The sequence below is a fragment of the Pyxicephalus adspersus genome, chromosome 2, assembly GCF_032062135.1.
Source record: "Pyxicephalus adspersus chromosome 2, UCB_Pads_2.0, whole genome shotgun sequence".
NCBI classification, from domain to species: domain Eukaryota; kingdom Metazoa; phylum Chordata; class Amphibia; order Anura; family Pyxicephalidae; genus Pyxicephalus; species Pyxicephalus adspersus.
In genome coordinates this window covers 3,086,341-3,105,952 of record NC_092859.1, presented here as the reverse complement: position 1 = coordinate 3,105,952, position 19,612 = coordinate 3,086,341, and the positions used below count along the sequence as shown (strand labels likewise).

The 19,612-nt window shown below is 39.2% G+C and overlaps 2 protein-coding genes across 2 annotated transcripts; one reads left to right on the top strand and one right to left on the bottom strand.

Annotated features, from left to right (window-relative positions):
• The first annotated feature begins 9,458 nt into the window (after nucleotides 1-9,458).
• Nucleotides 9,459-10,388, top strand: LOC140322039 (olfactory receptor 10A7-like). The gene has a single exon (XM_072398692.1). The coding sequence runs from the start codon at nucleotides 9,459-9,461 to the stop codon at nucleotides 10,386-10,388; it is 930 nt and encodes a 309-aa protein (XP_072254793.1).
• Nucleotides 10,389-11,170: 782 nt separating this feature from the next.
• LOC140322035 (olfactory receptor 11A1-like) lies at nucleotides 11,171-14,075 on the bottom strand. The gene is made up of 2 exons (XM_072398691.1): nucleotides 14,055-14,075; nucleotides 11,171-12,091 (listed from the first exon to the last, which is right to left on the bottom strand). The coding sequence occupies exons 1-2, from the start codon at nucleotides 14,073-14,075 to the stop codon at nucleotides 11,171-11,173; spliced, it is 942 nt and encodes a 313-aa protein (XP_072254792.1).
• Nucleotides 14,076-19,612: the final 5,537 nt, after the last annotated feature.

The window sequence follows — 19,612 nt, the reverse complement described above, 5'->3', positions numbered from 1 at the left end:
CCCTGTTGAGCTGGAGTCTAGTCTGGCATCTAGAGCTGGGTACTGGGACAAGGAGGCGGTGGGCCCTAAGACAGAGCAAGGAAGGCATTACAATTGAAGGCCATCAGTTATGTGGACTGTGTAGAAGCAGTAGCCATCGGAGACATGAATGGATGAGCAAGATTCCAATCTGTCCCTACCTACTATATAGTGAAACCACATGAAAGGGATTGGGCTTGGAGGAATGAGTGGGGAAAGTAGACCCTGTTGAGCTGGAGTCTAGCCTGGCATCTAGAGCTGGGTACTGGGAGGAGGAGGCGGTGGGCCCTGAGACACAGCAAGGAGGGCATTACAATAGAAGGCCATCACTTATGTGGACTGTGTAAAAGCAGTAGCTATCAGGGAAATAAACGGATAGGCGAGATTCCAATCTGTCCCTACCTACTATATAGTGAAACCTCATGAAAGGGATTGGGCTTGGAGGAATCAGTGGGGAAAGAAGACACTGTTGAGCTGGAGTCTAGTGTGGCATCTAGAGCTGGGTACTGGGACGAGGAGGCAGTGGGCCCTGAGATGGAGCAAGGAGGGCATTAGAATTTAAGGCCATCACTTATGTGGACTTTGTAGAAGCAGTAGCTATTGGAGACATGAAGGGATGAGCGAGATTCCAATCTGTCCCTACCTATTATATAGCGAAACCACATGAAAGGGATTGGTTTTGGAGGAATCAGCAGGGAAAGAAGACCATGTTGAGCTGGAGTCTAGTGTGGCATCTAGAGCTGGGTACTGGGAGGAGGAGGAGGCAGTGTGCCCTGAGATGGAGCAAGGAGGGCATTAGAACAAAAGGCCATCACATATGTGGACTGTGTAGAAGCAGTAGCTATTGGAGACATGAATGGATGAGCGAGATTCCAATCTGTCCCTACCTACTATATAACGAAACCACCTAAAAGGGATTGGGCTTGGAGGAATCAGCGGGGAAAGAAGACCCTGTTGAGCTGGAGTGTAGTCTGACATCTAGAGCTGGGCACTGGGAGGGGGGGGGCAGTGGGTACTGAGACGGAGAAAGGAGGGCATTACAATATAAAGCCATCAACTACTGTAGTTTTTGCCTTTTAAAACGCACTTTTTCTTCCCGAAAACTGGGGGGGAAAGTTGGTGCATCTTATATGACAAATACTGTGTTTCTCCGATTTTTGATAAAATAATTAAAAAAAGTCACTCACCCGATAGCCGATCCTGTGTGTGTCTCCTGGATGCTGTATTAATTATCTGTATTTTTTTTTATACAGAAATACAGAAAATGTTCTGTTTATTTTCATATATAGCAACTTGCTATCTATCAAAATAAACAGAAACTTTTCTGCATTTCTGTAAAAAAATACAGATAATTAATTCTGATACCACATGCTATCTATTAAAATTAACAGAAAACATTTTTGTATTTCTGTAAAAAAATATACTTATTTCATTCTGATCCTACTTGCTACCTATCAAAATAAACAGAAAAATGTCTGTATTTCTGTAAAAAAAAAAAAAAACAGAAAATTAATTCTGATACCACTTGCTATCTATCAAAAAAGACAGAAAAGCTTCTGTATTTCTGTAAAAATATACAGATAATAAATTCTGATACCACTTGCTATATATGAAAAAAAAAGAAAACTTTCCATATTTCAGAAAAATAAAATACAGATACTTAATTCTGATACCACTTGCTATTTATCAAAATAAACACAAAAATTCTGTACTTCTGTAAAAATAATAGATATTTCATTCTGATCCTACTTGCTACCTATCAAAATAAACAGAAAATAATCAGAACCAAAAGCGCTTCTATTTAAACAACAGGCAAGGTCACGTTAAGACCCTGGTCATGTGCCCAAATCTCAAGCGCCCAAATTATAATTGCAATGGGAATTAATCCAGGGAATTGACACAGGAGTTGGAACAGATTTGGACATACTCTTTTACTCTACTACTTCTATCTTCTGCCTTTGGACTGATTTATCCACCTGGACTCCAACACATTCTATACTGCTGCTAACATTCTAAGCTGGTATTTCATCAAACCATCTTTTTGACTGAATCTTCATCCCTCATTCCTGGAACTCAGACAGTTTACAAGCCTCACTTGAACCCATATTATTGGACTGCTTCTCTTGGACTTCAGTTTGCCACATTGTTTATTGTACACATATGGTTCCCTATTATCTGTAAAATGTATTATTCATCCTGCTCTCTCTTTGCTGGCACTACTCCCTGCACTCCCCCGTCTGATAACTCATTGTCTCTCTGCTCTTTCTCTCTCCTTATTTCTCTGTCTGTGCTCCTGTACCTTTCTACTTTACTGATACTCTCTGGTGACATCTCACCCAACCCTGGTCCCCCACGCAGCCTGTACTTTCCATATACTCTCAGCAAGACATTCCCTTTTCCTAACCTCATCTGTCTCCCTCAGTCCTGGATAAGAAACTTGCCTACCCGTCTTCTTCTGTTTTTTAAAACCATCACTACTTCCCACCACTACATATCTCCCATCCTATTGTGTGTGAAATTCCTCCACCTACTAGATTGTAAGCTCTTCGGGGCAGGGTTCTCTCCTCCTGAATCACTGTCTGTTTTAGTCTGGTTCTGTATTCCTGTAAAAGAAATACAGATAATTAATTCTGATACCCCTTGCTATTTATCAAAATAAACAGAAAAATTTCTGCATTTCTGAAAAATAAAATACAGATATTTATTTTTGATAGCACTTCCTATCTATCCAAAAGAACAGAAAAATGTATGTATTTCTCTACTAAAAATACTAAAAGTATTTAATTATGAATCACACAGCTCCATTGCAAGTTATAAACCTCAGAATAGAGGAAGAGGACCATTAGGGTGAGGAGTAGAAGGAAATGCTGAAAGGCTGTGAACGTGCTCTTCCCATCAAGATGTCCGTGCAGCAGTTGACTAGTAATCAGTACAATCTGCAGAGGGGGTGTTAAAGCCATTGCCGATCCAAGCCTTATTCATTTTAATAAAAGTGATTCGGTCGACATTTTCTGTGGATAGCCAAATCCGTTTCTCCCTCACTATGCCTGGTCCTGACTGCTAGCAATGCCACAAACAGCAGCTGATCTGCGTTGGAGCTTCTGCTCACCGCTGGTGGAGCCTGAAAAAGGTAATGATCGGCTACATGCCCCACTCAAATTGCTGGCAGCAGCACGGGTAACTTTAGTGGCAGAAGGAGGAAAGGCAGCAGAAGAGGATCGAGCAGTTGGAGCTTGCTTCATGGGTAGGGGTGGTAGCACAGAGCTCTGTACTTTCACCAGGTGTTCCCGCCTGGTTACTGGATGGTGGCTTTTTAAATGAGTGCTCATGCAATTTGTTCCAAGTTTGTTTCTGTTTTTGCCTTGTTTCAAGTATTGAGCACACAGTTTACAGATGACCATAGTGTTGTCATCACTATGGACATTAAAAAATGCCCACACTGGCGAACATTTAACAGGGCCAAAAGGTGCTCTGGAGCTGGTGCTCGTGGTGGCGGTCCGCGGTTGTTGAGGCACAGCTGTGGTGACAGCTTCCATTGATTTACGTCTATGACTTGTCTCACTGGTACTTGAAGAATGCAGAGTATTGGCAGCTTTTACCCTTTTCCTCTCTTTCCCCCTTTGAGGGTGCTCTGCAACCTCCTCCTCCACTTCTTCTTCCTCCTCTTCTTCCTGCCTATGATGATCTCCTCGTTCGCCCCATGTCGGATCAAGGACATCATCATCATCATCATCAGAAGAGACAGTCTCCCTACATGTGCCGCAAGGAAGCAGCGACCTTTTGGCACCAGTTTGAATTGGCTCGTCTGGCTGAGAGTGCTCTAGTGAAAAGTAACTGGGGGGAAAGCCTGTGAACACACTCTCTTCATCAGATTACTCAAAAAATTGAGCTTCTTCAATGAGCTGCTTCAACTCCTCTACATTCTGCCGTACACGTGACGTGGCAGCTACTGATGAGGAACTAGGAGGAACAGGTGTATCATGGACTGTTTGGGACACCTGTAAGGCCTGTGTCTGGGACTGAGATGAAGAGGGGGTACAATCACTAGACCCAGGCTGGGTCATGTACTCCACTACGTCTTCTGCCTGGTGTGGCAATAATGGACGCCCACCGCCAACAGCAGCGCTTCTTGTTCTTGGGTCTGCAGCTAAAAACAAACTCATATTGGTTTGACTCTTCCTATCTGAGTACAGTAGATTTGCACCAATACAGTACAATCCAACAATCTATCTGACTAATAGTGTGAGTGTGACACAGTCTAACAATGTAAAACACTTTTTTCACTTTGACAAAGAAAGCAAGCCAAGCAGCACAGAAAGGTTGTGATGCTAGCAGCAAATCTCTGTCAGAAGTGGTAAATGCAGGCATGCACTGGCCTTATATAGGCCAATGGTTGACTCTGTGGCATGCAGTGACAGCCAGTCGGCTGTCTGCCACAACAAACATGGAGGGGGGCATCCCTGCTCTAATTGGAGGGTCCTTTGCATCATGGGGGAGGTCCCTAGTAGTGTTGTTGTTCAAATGCATTGTGGGAGGGTCAAATTCGGGTATTCGAATCCAGGAAAATTCGGGTTGGGTCCACCCGAATTCGAACGGTCATATTCGGATTGAACATTAGGACGACCCGAATTCGAACAACAACTCTCATAGTGACTGGTACAATACCAATTGGCTTTTGCTGCTCTCCCCGCTGAACTGCTCTGCAGTATCCAGCACACGTCTGACTTGCCAAGCTGTGAAGCTCAGAGCATGCAGCCCTATTTTTTGGTCTTTCATGTCTGTGGGTGGTCATGCACATGTTGACATAACACAGCGAAGAGGAGCTCCTTAAAGGGGTAGAGGATATTTTAGTCCCAGCAGTAATTGTGGTTGGTGCTGTCACTTTGTACCACCTACCTTGCTATCCTGCATTTGTACACTATTGCTACTCTACTCTGAACGTTGCCTGGACCTGGATTACGCTTTGCCTACAACCTGCCCTGACCCTTTGCCTGGACCTGGATTACACTTTGCCTGCAACCTTCCCTGACTCTTTGCCTGGACCTGGATTATGCTTTGCCTGCAACCTGCCCTGACTCTTTGCCTGGACCTGGATTACTTTGCCTGCAACCTGCCCTGACTCTTTGCCTGGACCTGGATTACTCTTTGCCTGCATGCCCCAACCATTTGCATGGACCTCAGACTTCACCTTCCTGCTGCCAGCTCTGATGCTTTCTTTCCCTCTCGCCTTCTGTACACTGCCTGCCCCCACAACAAAGCCTCTCCATCCTTCCTCCTCAGAAGTGGTAACCCCGAGGGCTTTGATCTAGTGATACATTACATCCAAGAGCCCTGTGATCTCTAGGTACTTGAGGGGCGCCCTGGTGAAGACCAAGCATCACTTAGATTTTGTGGCTTGTGTGATCCCCTCTATTTCCCTGAGAACACTCTGACAATGACAATTGTGTAGATAAAAATAGGTAAAAATTCCTTAGTGTAAATGTATTTCTTTTACGGACATAAAACCATTTTCACCTCTGACACGGGGGCATCAATCCTCCCACTCACCTAGATGAACAATTCTTGGCACTCATACAGAGGCACCAATATGAGCACTGATATAGGTATTTATTACTCCTATTAAGGCATTTTTTACTACTTTACTACTATTGCGTAGGAATTTTTACTCCCACAGACCACTTTATTACTCTAACTGACTCTCCCAGATCCTCACGGAAGCAGCACTCCCATCTGGTGGTGTACTGACCCAGGCTCTGCCAGATTACTCTAGAGTGCTGCCTACCCTGATCTTGGTTTGTCCAACTACTCTTTCGCCTTTTGCTTCTGAATTACACATTGGTGCTACCCAGTCAGTAGTTACCAGCCCCTGCACGGTCGAGGTGCAACCCGGTCACTATCTCCTGAAGTCCACTTCCGCTGGTGAAACAGGAGGCTGTGTTATTGGATTTATACAAACAATCCTGCTTTTTAACAACAATATTTCAGTGATATGATACTAACTCGATCATCAACTACTATCTGAACAAATATATAGACGAGGTACTAATAACGCTGTGTCCTTCTGATGAAGCCTACTGGTGAAATGCGTTAAGGACTGTAAAAGTTGGGTGTTTATCAATATAAATTTTGGGATTGTTCAATTGTCATTTTGTATATTGCAAGTATATATATTTTTTGATACATTTTTATAACATTATATATTGAATTGTAACAAAATGTTTTTTACATATTCTGTTGTGAGTATTGGTATTTAGCACCATAAATACTCATGCAAATCTTCCCTGTTGAGTTACTCGGTCTTTGTTGAAAACAATTTAGGTAAACACAAGAGAAATCATTACCATATATCACTGGGATTATCAGACCAGTCATTTAATAATTCCACAAGGATCTTCCTCTGGAAAAGAAAAACATTTAAAAGGATGTGAAATCGCATTTAGTTTTTCCAGAACTAGTAAATCTCTGATTCTGTTTATGCCAATATATACAGCTGGAGAATAAAAGCTCTGAAGAACATTTCCGTTTTTAAGATGTTTTGTATCTTTTAAAATGCCAATAATCAGCATCAACTGGAGAGGTTAATCATGGAAAAGCAAATTGTTCGGGTAACTATAGCTTTTATCTCCAGTAGATTTTCTCCTTTAGGCTTTATATCTGTTGTTCTCTCCATCTATATCCATCGTACTTCTCTAATCTTTATATCTCTATAACAGTCCCAATATTCCTATGTTCTGGATGATACAGGTAGGTTTATCCGTGAGGGTATTGTGCTAAGCCCACATTTTTCTTGTTCTCTTTCTGCTTCTGGCCTTTATATTCTTTTTGTTTTCTATACTTCTCTTTCGTCTTGTTCTCTGGGTAATAACCTGGTAATGTAGAGTACAGGATCAATTTATTTTATTGGAGTCCCAAGTCTAGTGTAGAACATTTTCTAAGGTGGTTTTAATCAGCTGATAACTTATTACACTCCTGAGACTTTTCCTGAGGGTTACAGGACCTTCAACGCGTTTCACAGCATGTTTCACTTTGGGAAAGTCACCTTCTGATTGACTCATATATGATGTGTATGCACCTATAACTATGTAAAGGGTGATGTGAGAGACTTCAATACAAACATTTTTTTTAAATTATATATTATATCTGGGTTGCCAGTTTCAATACCTTTGAATATGAGCTGTGAGTATGGAATGAAATACTAACATTTTGATATATTTCTAGGTTATAATTATAATTGTAATTTAAAATATTGTCTGTATTTATTCATAGTGATGGGCTACTCCTATGATTCTTAAAAAAAAACTGTTTATTAGGCTGTGAAATGTGTCGAAAATAATGGTCTTCTGGTTATAACAGGTTGAAAATGACTTTAATATACCTGAAAATATTGTTCATGATTGACCAAAAGCTGGGGGAGTGTGGTTCTAAAGATATTTTTGAAATTGTTGTAATTTACTATAAAGCATTTCAGAGCAACCATAGTGATATGTTATAAATTATTGTATTTGTATTTTAATAATTGTAAATAAATGGTAATACATTTTATTTAATTACTTATTTTTTTTTATAATATTGAGTATGCTTACTATGAGCTGGGGTTGGACCGTGCTAGGAATTTATACCCACTAAACAAACTAAATGTTTTATAAAGTGTTTGAACATATATAGACAAATAGGGTCAAGGAATAGTGACATTAGTTTATGTAAAATCTGCAACAACACAGTTGAGTACTGTTAATAATACATTTAATCTTACACTTATAGACAAGCTGTTGGGGGGGACAAATAAATATGTAAAACATTTTGTTACAATGGTCTATATATTTTATGAAAACCCTCCTTTCAACATTCTAATCAATGATTTTGACATTGTACATTGGCTTACAGAGATCTGTTCACACCATAAAGTGCCATAAAGTTCGGCTTTGTCTGTTCCACCAGTAAAAGCTATTACTTCCAAGCTGGACTGATACAAACAAGTTTGACAACACTGGCCTGATTTATAAAAGCTCCCCAGGACTTTAGAATATAGACTTTCATGGGAGGACCTGGGTGAGAGCGTTCATAAATCGGGCATGTTTTCATGCTAAATCTGAAATTGCAAAATATATGAAAAAAAAATAAAAATGGTGAAATAGGATAAACAGTATAAAAATAAAATGAATCTGCACGGGGTGATCACTGCCCACCAGTAGTCCTCTGTATGAGGGAGAACAATGGTTCTTCAATAAAACTCTGAAAGACCGTTCTGCATAAGACAATGGCTTGAATGTGGAACTCTAAATTATTACCGAGTAGTTTAATGACTACCCCCCCCCCCCCCCCCCCAATCATAAAGCTCACTTCTCCACTCCTTTTCTGGCTAATTTTCTTGTTTATGTTGCTGGATGTGTGTTTTCAAAAGCTTTGTTTTTCCAAAATTATTGCCTTAACATAGACCCCAAAGAGCTAGTCCTTAGATCCAATCATTTACAGCACTCCATTGTGTTGTTCCAAGTGCACGTTTATGGCTAAAATCAACTTAAGCATGTAAGTACATCTAGATTCCTAAAATTCTTACTGAAACATATCCATATGGCTTGCAGTTTCTTTCTCTATCATGCCTTCAACCGGTGTTAATTAAAGACAATACATGGAAAAGGGAAAGGAACACAGCATATACAACAACATATATCAATAAAAATACAAAACTTAACATCCAAAGAACAGAAATAAAATAAAAACCTTACACACAATGAGGCTAACAATACAATAAACAAATATAAATCAATTGTTGGTCCATTATAAATATATTATTTGAATATCTATTACCGTTAGTATTTAGAGTTTTTATAAAATTCATTGTATTAACTTTTCTCAATAATGAAAAGTAATATCTCAGAAATGATGTACTAAAAGTAAACAATTTCAGTTGTATCTTTGCTAACTTCCATTTCTTATATAAAAATCTACCACACCCGGGATGTCTACTAAAAATTTAAATATTTTTTTCTCTAAAATCTGCATTTAATTTATATTACTATTTATCAATAATATTGCATTCTTTTTTAAAATAATTTTTATAATTATGATTTATAGTTATCTATTATATTATATTTATGATTATATTATAATAAATAAATATATTTATTACACCCGGGAGTTAATCCCAAGAATTACAGGCCCACAATATAAACAAAAATTTCTATGCAAAAAAAATAGGATCACTTTTTGCATCAAAAAACTGACAGAATTAGAATGTTAGGGGGGTTAAATCAATATATTTTAGCTACTTCCGTCATCCCTTCCCAAATTAAAAGGTCTCTGAAACACACGCTTTTCCATTTTCTTTTTGTCCTTGCTTTTTTTTTGTAATATAGCTCTAAAAAAGTACATTTAATCTACTTTTGTGTCAAAGGTACCAGTTTTTGTACTAACCAATGTTTTCCACCTTTTAGCAAGTCATGTGTGGACACAATAAAACAGATGTGATGGAACTGGTTCTTCTGGGGTTTAAGAATCTCCACCATCTGAAAGGATTCATTTTTTTCCTGTTTCTAATATTCTATGTCACCACCATTACAGGGAATATTTTAATTATAAGCTTAATAGCTACAAACCAAAAACTCACTTCTCCCATGTATTTCTTTCTGTGCAATCTGTCTTTATGTGAAATACTCTTTACCACCATAATAATGCCAAATATGTTATATGTTGTATGGGGGGATGGTGGGTCCATGTCTTTCCATAGTTGCTTTACTCAGTTCTACTTGGGAGCATCGGTGGGAAGTGTTGAATGTCTTCTTCTCACAGCAATGTCCTATGACCGATATTTGGCCATTTGTAACCCCTTAAGATACTCTTACCTCATGAACATCAAGACACGGAATCTTCTGGCTATGTGGTCTTGGCTTTCTGGTTTTATGGTGATGGCCATATTGATGGTCTCTATGTCTAAATTGCAGTTCTGTGGCTTCAACACCATTGACCATGTGTTTTGTGACTTGGCTCCAATATTACAATTGTCCTCTACAGATACTTATATAGTGGAAATGGAGTCTTTTCTGCTCACCGTTGCCTTTAGCCTTTTTCCATTTATATTGATCCTTTTGAGTTATATATCCATTATTTCCACTTTAGTGAGAATTTCATCCAGGACCAGCAGACAGAAATCTTTCTCCACCTGCAGTTCACATCTAGTGTCTGTTTGTACGTATTTTGGGACAATCTTCATCATTTATTTGGTGCCTTCTCAAAAGACTTCTGCCAAATTAAACAAAATTTTGTCTCTTTTCTACACAATCGGAACACCTCTGTTAAATCCCATCATCTACAGTCTACGGAATCAAGAGATGAAGTCTTGTATCAAAGCATGTTTTACATCAAAAGCATAAATGCCTCATGTTTGATACATGAAATAAAGCCAAACTCTGTGCATGAATATACTTTGGTTGTAACTAGTTTGGACTTGTTGAATTTGTCTTTAAGTCCAGTGTGCATGGCACCTGTCACACTTACCTCTTCCTCTCTAAAGTGCAGACGCCTCTCTCCTGCGCATTCAGGATAAGCAGGACAGGATCAAATCAAATCTTGAAAAATTCACCCTAGAGTTGGAAAATAGGATTTTCTCACCAAAATTCCCTTCCTATGTTTGGCATTCACTGACACCAATGTGGGGATATTATTGAAGTCGCAAATAAAACACCAGTTCTACAGGTTAATATTTCTGCACTTACTCCAATATCGGGGGTATTTAACACCAGTGTAGAATGTTAAAGAAAGAAAAGAGACTTCATATGGTTTAGTAACCATTTTTTTTTTATAATAAAATTAAGTACAGCAAGTGATAGAAAAACAGAACGTTAAATAGCGATAACAGTGGATTCTAACCCTTCCCCATTAAATCCATAGCAAAACGTTCTGTATGAATAGTGTGGATATTCCGGGAGCTGTGATCCCTTACATTAAGATTAGTATGTCGGTTGGGTAGGTAAAGCAGGTTCCTTTTGGTTGAATGAGTAAGCCTAAAGGATTTTTGTATTCTCCTTGAAAGTTATCCTGAGTGGTCATGGTTGAAGCCTGGAGATAAGACCATGTTAAAGGATCTCAATAGACAGCATAGCACAAAATGTCCCGCATTGAGGAATTATTGGTCATATGATCGGAGCAACATTTTTTACAGCAGGCTCCTCAGTTTTTTTAAAGAATCCCTTATTTCCCTACTTCTTAGACTATAAATAATTGGGTTCAGAAGTGGAGTTCCAACAATATATAGGAGAGCCAGAAGCTTACTGACCGAATGATCTACTGATGGAGTCATATAAACAATGATAAGAGTCCCATAATAAGTACAGACTACAAGAAGATGAGAACTGCAGGTTGAGAAGGCTTTCTGTTTGCCACTGGAGGTAGGAATTCTGCAGATGACAAAGATAATTCGGATGTAGGTAACAACAATAAATATAAGAGGGAAAACTAAAACGGGAAATGACAAAATGAGATCTTCCATTTCTAGGAAGGTGGTATCCGAGCATGACAATTGAAGTATTGGGGCAAGATCACAAAAAAAATGGTCAATGACATTCGAACCACAAAAATGCAACTTACTTATAAGGATGGCCGCAGGTAAAGAGATAACAATCCCAGTTAGCCAGGAGCTGCAAACCAATTTTAGACATAAGTGCTGAGTCATCAAAGAGGAATATTGCAAAGGGGAACAAATGGCCAAAAATCGATCATAAGACATTATGGACAGCAAGAGACATTCTGCCGTGGTGGAAGAAGAAAACATAAAAAATTGAGTAATACAACCTTCAAGAGTAATTAATCCACCATTACATAAGACAGTATTTAACATATTGGGTACAATATTAGTTGTGAACAGAACTTCAGCAAATGAGAGATGGCCAAGCAGGAAATACATAGGAGTTTGTAGGTTGACAGCCCTGTGGACCATGGTGATGACCAGAAGGTTTCCTGCCAATATAGCCAAGTAAATGAGAAGAAGAGTTGAGAAAAACAAAAACCTAATATCACGGGTGATCTCAAAAACCAGCAGAATGAACTCTTGTACTGTTTGGTTGTCCAAATTCTTCGACTGATGGTATATAAGAAATGGAAGTTAGCAAAGATACAACTGAAATTGTTAACTTTTAGTACATCATTTCTGAGATATTACTTTTCATTATTGAGAAATGTTAATGCAATGAATTTTATAAAAAATCTAAATACTAAGCGTAATAGATATTCAAATAATATATTTATAATGGACCAACAATTAATATATATTTGTTTTATTGTATTGTTAGCCTCATTGTATGTAAGGTTTTTATTTTATTTCTGTTCCTTGGATGTTATGTTTGCTGTATTTTTATTGATATATGTTGTTGTATATGCTGTGTTCCTTTCCCTTTTCTATGTATTGTCTTTAATTAACACCGGTTAAAGGCATGATAGAGAAAAAAACTGCAAGTTATATGGATATGTTTCAGTAAGAATTTAGGAATCTAGATGTACTTACATGCCTATGTTGATTTTAGCCATAAAAGTACACTTGGAACAACACAATGGAGTGCTGTAAATGATTGGCTCTAAGGTCTAGCTCCCTGGGGTCTATGCCCTTTTTTCTCAATCCAAGCTGTACAGGTACACAAAGATTTATGTTAAGACAATAATTTTGGAAAAACATAGCTTTTGGAAACACACAGCCAGCAACATAAACAAGAAAATTAGCCAGAAAAGAAGTGGTGAAGTGAGCTTTATGATGGGGGGGTGGGGGAATAGGACAAGCCATTGTCTTATGCAGAACGGTCATTCAGAGTTTTATTGAAGAACCATTGTCCTCTCCCATACAGCGGACTATGTGATCACCCTGTGCAGATTCATTTTATTTTTTTACGATTTATCCTATTTCACCATTTTTATTTATTCTCATATATTTTGCAATTTCAGATTTAGCATGAAAACAGGCCCGATTTATGAAAGCTCTCACCCAGGTCCTCCCATGAAAGTCTAAATTCTCTAGTCCTGGAGAACTTTTATAAATCAGGCCTGTTTTGTCAAACTTGTTTGTATATGTCCAGCCTGGAAGTAATAGCTTTGACTTGGGGAACGGACAAAGCCAATCTTTATGGCACTTTATGGTGTGAACAGATCTCTGTAAGCCAATGTACAATGTCAAAATCATTGATTAGAATGTTGAAAGGAGGGTTTTCATGAAATATATATGAAATATATAGACCATTGTAACAAAAATGTTTTACATATTTATTTGTGCCCCCAACAGCTTGTCTATAAGTGTAAGATGAAATGTATTATGAACAGTACTCAACTGTGTTGTTACAGCTTTTACATGAGCTAATGTCACCATTCCTTGACCCTATTTGTCTATATATGTTCAAACACTTTATAAAACATTTAGTTTGTTTAGTGGGTATATATTCCTAGCAAGGTCCAACCCCAGCTCATAGTAAGCATACTCAATATTATAAAAAAAAATGTCATAAAATAAAATGTGTTACCATTTATTTACAATTATTAAAATACAAATACAATAATTTATAACATATCATTATGGTTGCTCTGAAATGCTTTATAGTAAATCATAACAATTTCAAAAATATCTTCAGAACCAGGCTCCCCCAGCTGCTGGTCAATCATGAACAAAATTTTCAGTTATAATTAAAGTCATATTCATCCTGTTATAACCAGAAGACCGTTATTTTCGACACGTTTTTAAAACCACCTTAGAAAATGTTCTACACTAGACTTGGGATTCCAATAAAATAAACTGATCCTGTACTCTACATTCCCAGGTTATTACCCAGAGAACAAGACGAAAGAGAAAAGATAAAGAGGCCAGAAGCAGAAAGAGAACAAGAAAAAAGTGGGCTTAGCACAATACCCTCACGGATAAACCTACCTGTATCATCCAGAACATAAGAATATTGGGACTGTTATTGAGATATAAAGATTAGACAAGTACAATGGATATAGATGGAGAGAACAACAGATATAAAGAGTGGAGGAGAAAATATACTGGAGATAAAAGCGGTAGTTACCCAAACAATTTGCTTTTCCATGATTAACCTCCCTAGTTGATGCTGATTTTTGGCATTTTAAAAGATACAAAACATCTTAAAATCGGAAATGTTCTTCAGAGCTTTTATTCTCCAGCTGTATATATTGGCATAAACAGAATCAGAGATTTACTAGTTCTGGAAAAACTAAATGCGATTTCACAACCTTTTAAATGTTTTTCTTTTCCAGAGGAAGATCCTTGTGGAATTAATATATGACTGGTCTGATAATCCCAGTAATGTATGGTAATGATTTCTCTTGTGTTTACCTAAATTCTTTTCAACAAAGACAGAATAACTCAACAGGGAAGATTTGCATGAGTATTTATGGTGCTAAATACCAATACTCACAACAGAATATGTAAAAAACATTTTGTTACAATTTAATATATAATGTTATAAAAATGTATCAAAAATACATATATTTGCAATATACAAAATGACAATTAAACAATCCCAAAATTTATATTGATACATACCCAACTTTTACAGTCCTTAACGCATTTCACCAGTAGGCTTCATCAGAAGGACACAGCGTTATTAGTACTTCGTCTATATGTTTGTTCAGATAGTAGTTGCTGATCAAGTTAGTATTATATAACTGTAATATTGATGTTAAAAAACAGAATTGTTTGTATAAAACCAATAACACAGACTTTTTTATGCGGTTAAGAGTGATGTGACCCCATACTGTCATAGGCAATCATTTTTAATGCACCACAGTGTAAATATTCAAAGAGATAGAATATCACCTTTGGTTGTATTGTCTTTAAAATAGAGCAAAATAGCACACCTTTTTGTCCTTTGACAGTTTGTCCTGCTTGGATCATTCATTCACCGCTTCCTGTCTGCTAAAAAAAGTCAATCCTTCTTTTTAACATCAATATTTCAGTGATATGATACTAACTTGATCATCAACCACTATCTGAACAAATATATAGATGAGGTACTAATAACGCTGTGTCCTTCTGATGAAGTCTACTGGTTAAACACGTTAAAAACTGTAAAAGTTATTGTGTATTAATATAAATTTTGGGATTTTTCAATTGTCATTTTGTATATTGCAAGTATATATTTTGTGTGATTTTTTTTATATTATAGATTGTAACAAATCATTTTTTAACATATTCTGTTGTGAGTGTTGGTATTTAGCAGGTATTTGTGAGGATAATGTGTGGTGCAATGAAAAAGATCCTCCCAGAGTATTCATTTAAAATAACTCATAAAAAAGATGAACAGGTACTTTACCTAAAGTAGTACGGAGTGTTTCTATCTTTCTGGTTTAAGGGATTAAATCACCTAACAATTCAGCAGACTTTTGACCAAATGTCATAGTAATCATCGTCTCACAAGCTGCTTGGCAGGAACGTGTATGGGGTGCAGATTATAGGACGCCAGCCTCCAGCTTCACCAGTTGCAGTGGACTTCAGGAGATAGTGACCAGGTTGCACCCCGACCATGCAGGGGCTGGTAACTACTGACAGGGTAGGACCAATGTGTAATAAAGAAGCAAAAGGCAAAAGAGTTGTCGGACAAACCAAGGTCAGGGTAGGCAGCAATCAAGAGTAATCCGGCAGAGCCTGGGTCAGTACACCACCAGATGGCAGTGCTGCTCCCGTGAGGATCTTGGAGAGTCAATTAGAGTAAAACAGAAGTCTGTGGGAGTAAAAATTCCCACGCAATAGTGGTCAGTAGATAGTAGTAAAAAATGCCTCAATAGGAGTAATAAATACCCATATTAGTGGTAGTGTTGGTCGAATAGCTCACTATTCGATTCGACCGCCATTCAGTCGAATAATGCATAATTATTCGGGTGATCGAACGTCGAATTTGAACTCCATTAAAGTCAATGGGGGAATGTCGGGTTGTTTTTCTGGACTGTGTAGAGCTTCTAAAGCCTATAAATATATTTAAAAAGACATTTCAAGACTCCCCCAGCTCTGCACAACACTGTACAAGTAAAAAAAAAATAAGGAAGTCTTTTTTCTGTTTGCTGGCAAGGCCATTTTTCGGGGCGGCCAAGGGAACATGCCGGATTTTATACGGTCCCTGAGTACAGGCCGAGAGGGTCACGAAGGGGTTCCTCTGGTCCAAAAATTAGCCACTAGGTTTCACCGCTCCATTACAAGCCATACACAGGCTTCAGAGTACAGGCAGAGGTCTCTGAGGGGGGTCTTTCAGTACTAAAATTAGCCAGTTACACAGCTCTGTTATATATTACAAGTGACAGGTGGCAGCAGCAGCAGCAGTAGGGGGAGGCGGTGGGCAATGACATGGAGCGGGGACAGCATTTGTAACTGGCATCCAGAGTTGGATGTTACAGCATGAGGAGGAGGCGATGGGACCTGAGAAGGGGCAAGGATGGCATTAGAGGTTGAGGCCATCACCCAAATGGACAGTGTCGAAGCTGTAGCTATCGGAGACATGAATGGATGAACGAGATTCCAATCTCGGTAGGGACAGATTGGAATCTCGTTCATTCATTCATGTCTCCAATAGCTACAGCTTCGACACTGTCCATATAGGTGATGGCCTCAACTTCTAATGCCCTCCTTGCTCCGTCTCAGGGCCCACCTCCTCCTCCTCATGCTGTTAGTGCTGCCGCCTCCCCAGTACCCAACTCTAGATGGCAATTACCAGTGCTGTCCACGCTCCGTCTCCCACTGAGCCATCAGGATACAAGTATACTTCTGATGAGCCAGCTGATTCGAGTGGGTGGCATCTTTAACCTTGGAGCGCAGCTTGAAGCTTAAGTGGAAGTGCAAGTCACTCACATGCAATTGGTGTAAATCTGCCAGTGTGGCGCTGTAGAAATTCCCTTCTATGATGTCCAAGCGCACATTAGGAATTGGGACTCTAGCACTTCACCAGCTTTGAATCCAACAGACATGGACGTGTTGCATATTAACAGACATTTGGGGCTCAGCACCTCGGTGAGCCGAATAAACAGCTGGTCCATGTTGGTTTTGTACATTTGCAGTAATTGCTCATCATGATACCTGCTATCATCCTAAATACACGAGGTGATGATGACAACGTCGGGCTGAGGTCCATGTTTGAAGTTGGCCAGCACATTCTCTATCTACTCCGAAGAAACACGGGTCAGGAAATAGAACCGTACAAGTTGGTGGTCAGTTCTGTAATGACGCACTTTGCCGTAATTTATGGCATTGTGCATTTCAGCCAGAGATCCCCCAACGTGTTGTTTGCAAATGACATGTCACCCTTCCCTTTCAGCTGCTTCTCAGTCTGAAAGTCATCATTCTGCAGTATTTTCACAAGATCTTTGTTGACGGATCTTTGAATGGAGTCTCCCAGGACGGCCACACGCTTTTTGTGAGAAGTCTCCGGACGTCTGCTGAGCTCAATAATTTCATGGCTCAATGTGGTCATCCAGGACCTCTCCGTTCTCGCTAAATATACCGGTGTTTCCCATCTCATCCCCCCAACATATACAGAGGGACTGCTGTCCCACGTCCCAGTTCCGGAGTAACACAAATTTCAGATTACACACTTTGGGGTGTCATTAAAGATGCACTACACCCAGCTCTAGATGCCAGTTACTAATGCCTTCCACACTCTGTCTCAGGGCCTGCTATCGAGTGAAAGCACGTGAAAGGAAATGGGGCTTGGCGGAATCAGTGGGGAGAGAAAATCCTATTGAGCTTGAGTCTAGTCTGGCATCTAGAACTGGGTATTGGACAGTGGGCAGGCAGCAGCAGTAAAAGCAAGAAGAGTAGGCGGTGGGCCCTGAGAAGTGTGGATGGCATTGTTAACTGGCCTCTAGAGCTGGGTACTAGGAGGAGGAGGTGGTGGGCCCTGAGACGGAGCAAGGAGGGCATTACAACAGAAGGCCATCACCTTTACGAACAATGTAGAAGCAGTAGCTTTCGTAGACATGAATGGATGAGCAGGATTCCAATCTGGCCCTAACTGCTATGTAGCGAAATCACATGAAAGGGATTGGGCTTGGCGGAATCAGCGGGGAAAGAAGACCCTGTTGAGCTGGAGTCTAGTCTGGCATCTAGAGCTGGGTACTGGGAGGAGGAGGGGGTGGGCCCTGAGACTGAGCAAGGAGGGCATGGGAACAGAAGGCAAGATAGCAAGTGATAGCAAGCGGTATAAGAATTATCTTTTTTTTTTTTTACAGAAATACAGAAAATTTTCTGTATTTCTGTAAAAAAATATAGATAATTAATTTTGATACCATTTGCTACCTATCAAAATAATCTGAAAAATTTCTGTAAAAAAATACAGATATTTCATTCTGATCCTACTTGCTACCTATCAAAATAAACAGAAAAACTTCTGTATTTCTGTAAGAAAAATACAGATATTTATTTTTGATACCACTTGCTATCTATCCAAAAGGACAGACAAATGTATGTATTTCTTCTCTACTAAAAATACAAATATTTAATTATGGTTCACACAGCTCTATTACAAGTGATAAAGGCCTCAAAGTAGATAAAGGCAGGGGGCCCTGAGGGGGTGATCGATAATAAAATATTTGCCAGTTACACAGCTCTATATCAAGTTATAAACCTCAGAGAAAGAGTAGAGGTAGAGGGCCACTAGGGTGAGGAGTAGAAGGAGATGCCGAAAGGCTGTGAACGTGCTCTTCCCATCAAGGTGAACGTGCAGCAGTTGACGACTAATCAGTAGAATCTGCAGAGGGGGTGTTAAAGTAATTGCTGATCTAAGCCTTATTCATTTTTTTTATAATTTTATTTTTTGTTCAGTGAACAGTCATAGATACTGGCATAAAACATACAAATCACCAACTGTGTTATCATCTTCCGCATCACAAACATATATTGAACAAACAAGCAGAACGACTGAGCACAGGCAATTTTCAAAGTATTACCAAATATAACCAAAGAAAGAAATAGAGAAATAGAAAGCAAAATAAAGGAAGAGGGGGAGGGAGAGGAGGGGGAGGGGCACGATTGGAAGGCCAGATTGAATAAAGACCAGACTTAACACAGTAGGGAACACAGAGCAATAATTCCATGATATCCTCTGCATTCAAAACAGATCGTCGGCATTATCAGCCGCACTGTATACTGAAAGGTACGCTTGAGTAGTGGTATACTGTATCCAATATAACCAAGTATTTCGGAATTTATCCGTTCTACTGTCCCGGCTAGTAATAAGGTCTTCCATTGCCATAATGTCATTTACTCTTCTAAACTATTGTAACAAGGTGGGAGGAGAGGATTGTTTCCACAGGGCCGGAATACAGGCCTTAGCAGCATTTAAAAGATGTTTGAGTAGAGAAGCATGGTATTTCTTTTTAGACCAATCATTCAAATGTAAAAGGGCTAGCTCCGGGCTGTTACGTATATCTACCTCTGTCAATTCTTCAATAACCGCCGCCACCCCTGACAAGGAAGATTGCAACTTAGAGCACTCCCAGAATATATGAAACAGGCTGCCAGCAGCCGCTTCACAACGCCAGCATCTATCATCTACTCCCGGATACATTTTGGCTAACACAGTAGGCACTCTGTACCACCACGTGAGCAATTTATAGTTCA

What these genes read in the sequence shown, in the direction of transcription:
- LOC140322039 (XM_072398692.1), top strand. Translation starts at nt 9,459, where the DNA reads ATGTGTGGACACAATAAAACAGATGTGATGGAACTGGTTCTTCTGGGG.
- LOC140322035 (XM_072398691.1), bottom strand. Translation starts at nt 14,075, where the DNA reads ATGGAAAAGCAAATTGTTTGG. An exon ending in TGGAAAAGCAAATTGTTTGG is followed by an intron (nt 12,092 to 14,054) that starts GTAACTACCGCT and finishes ATATACCATCAG; the next exon opens with TCGAAGAATTTGGACAACCA.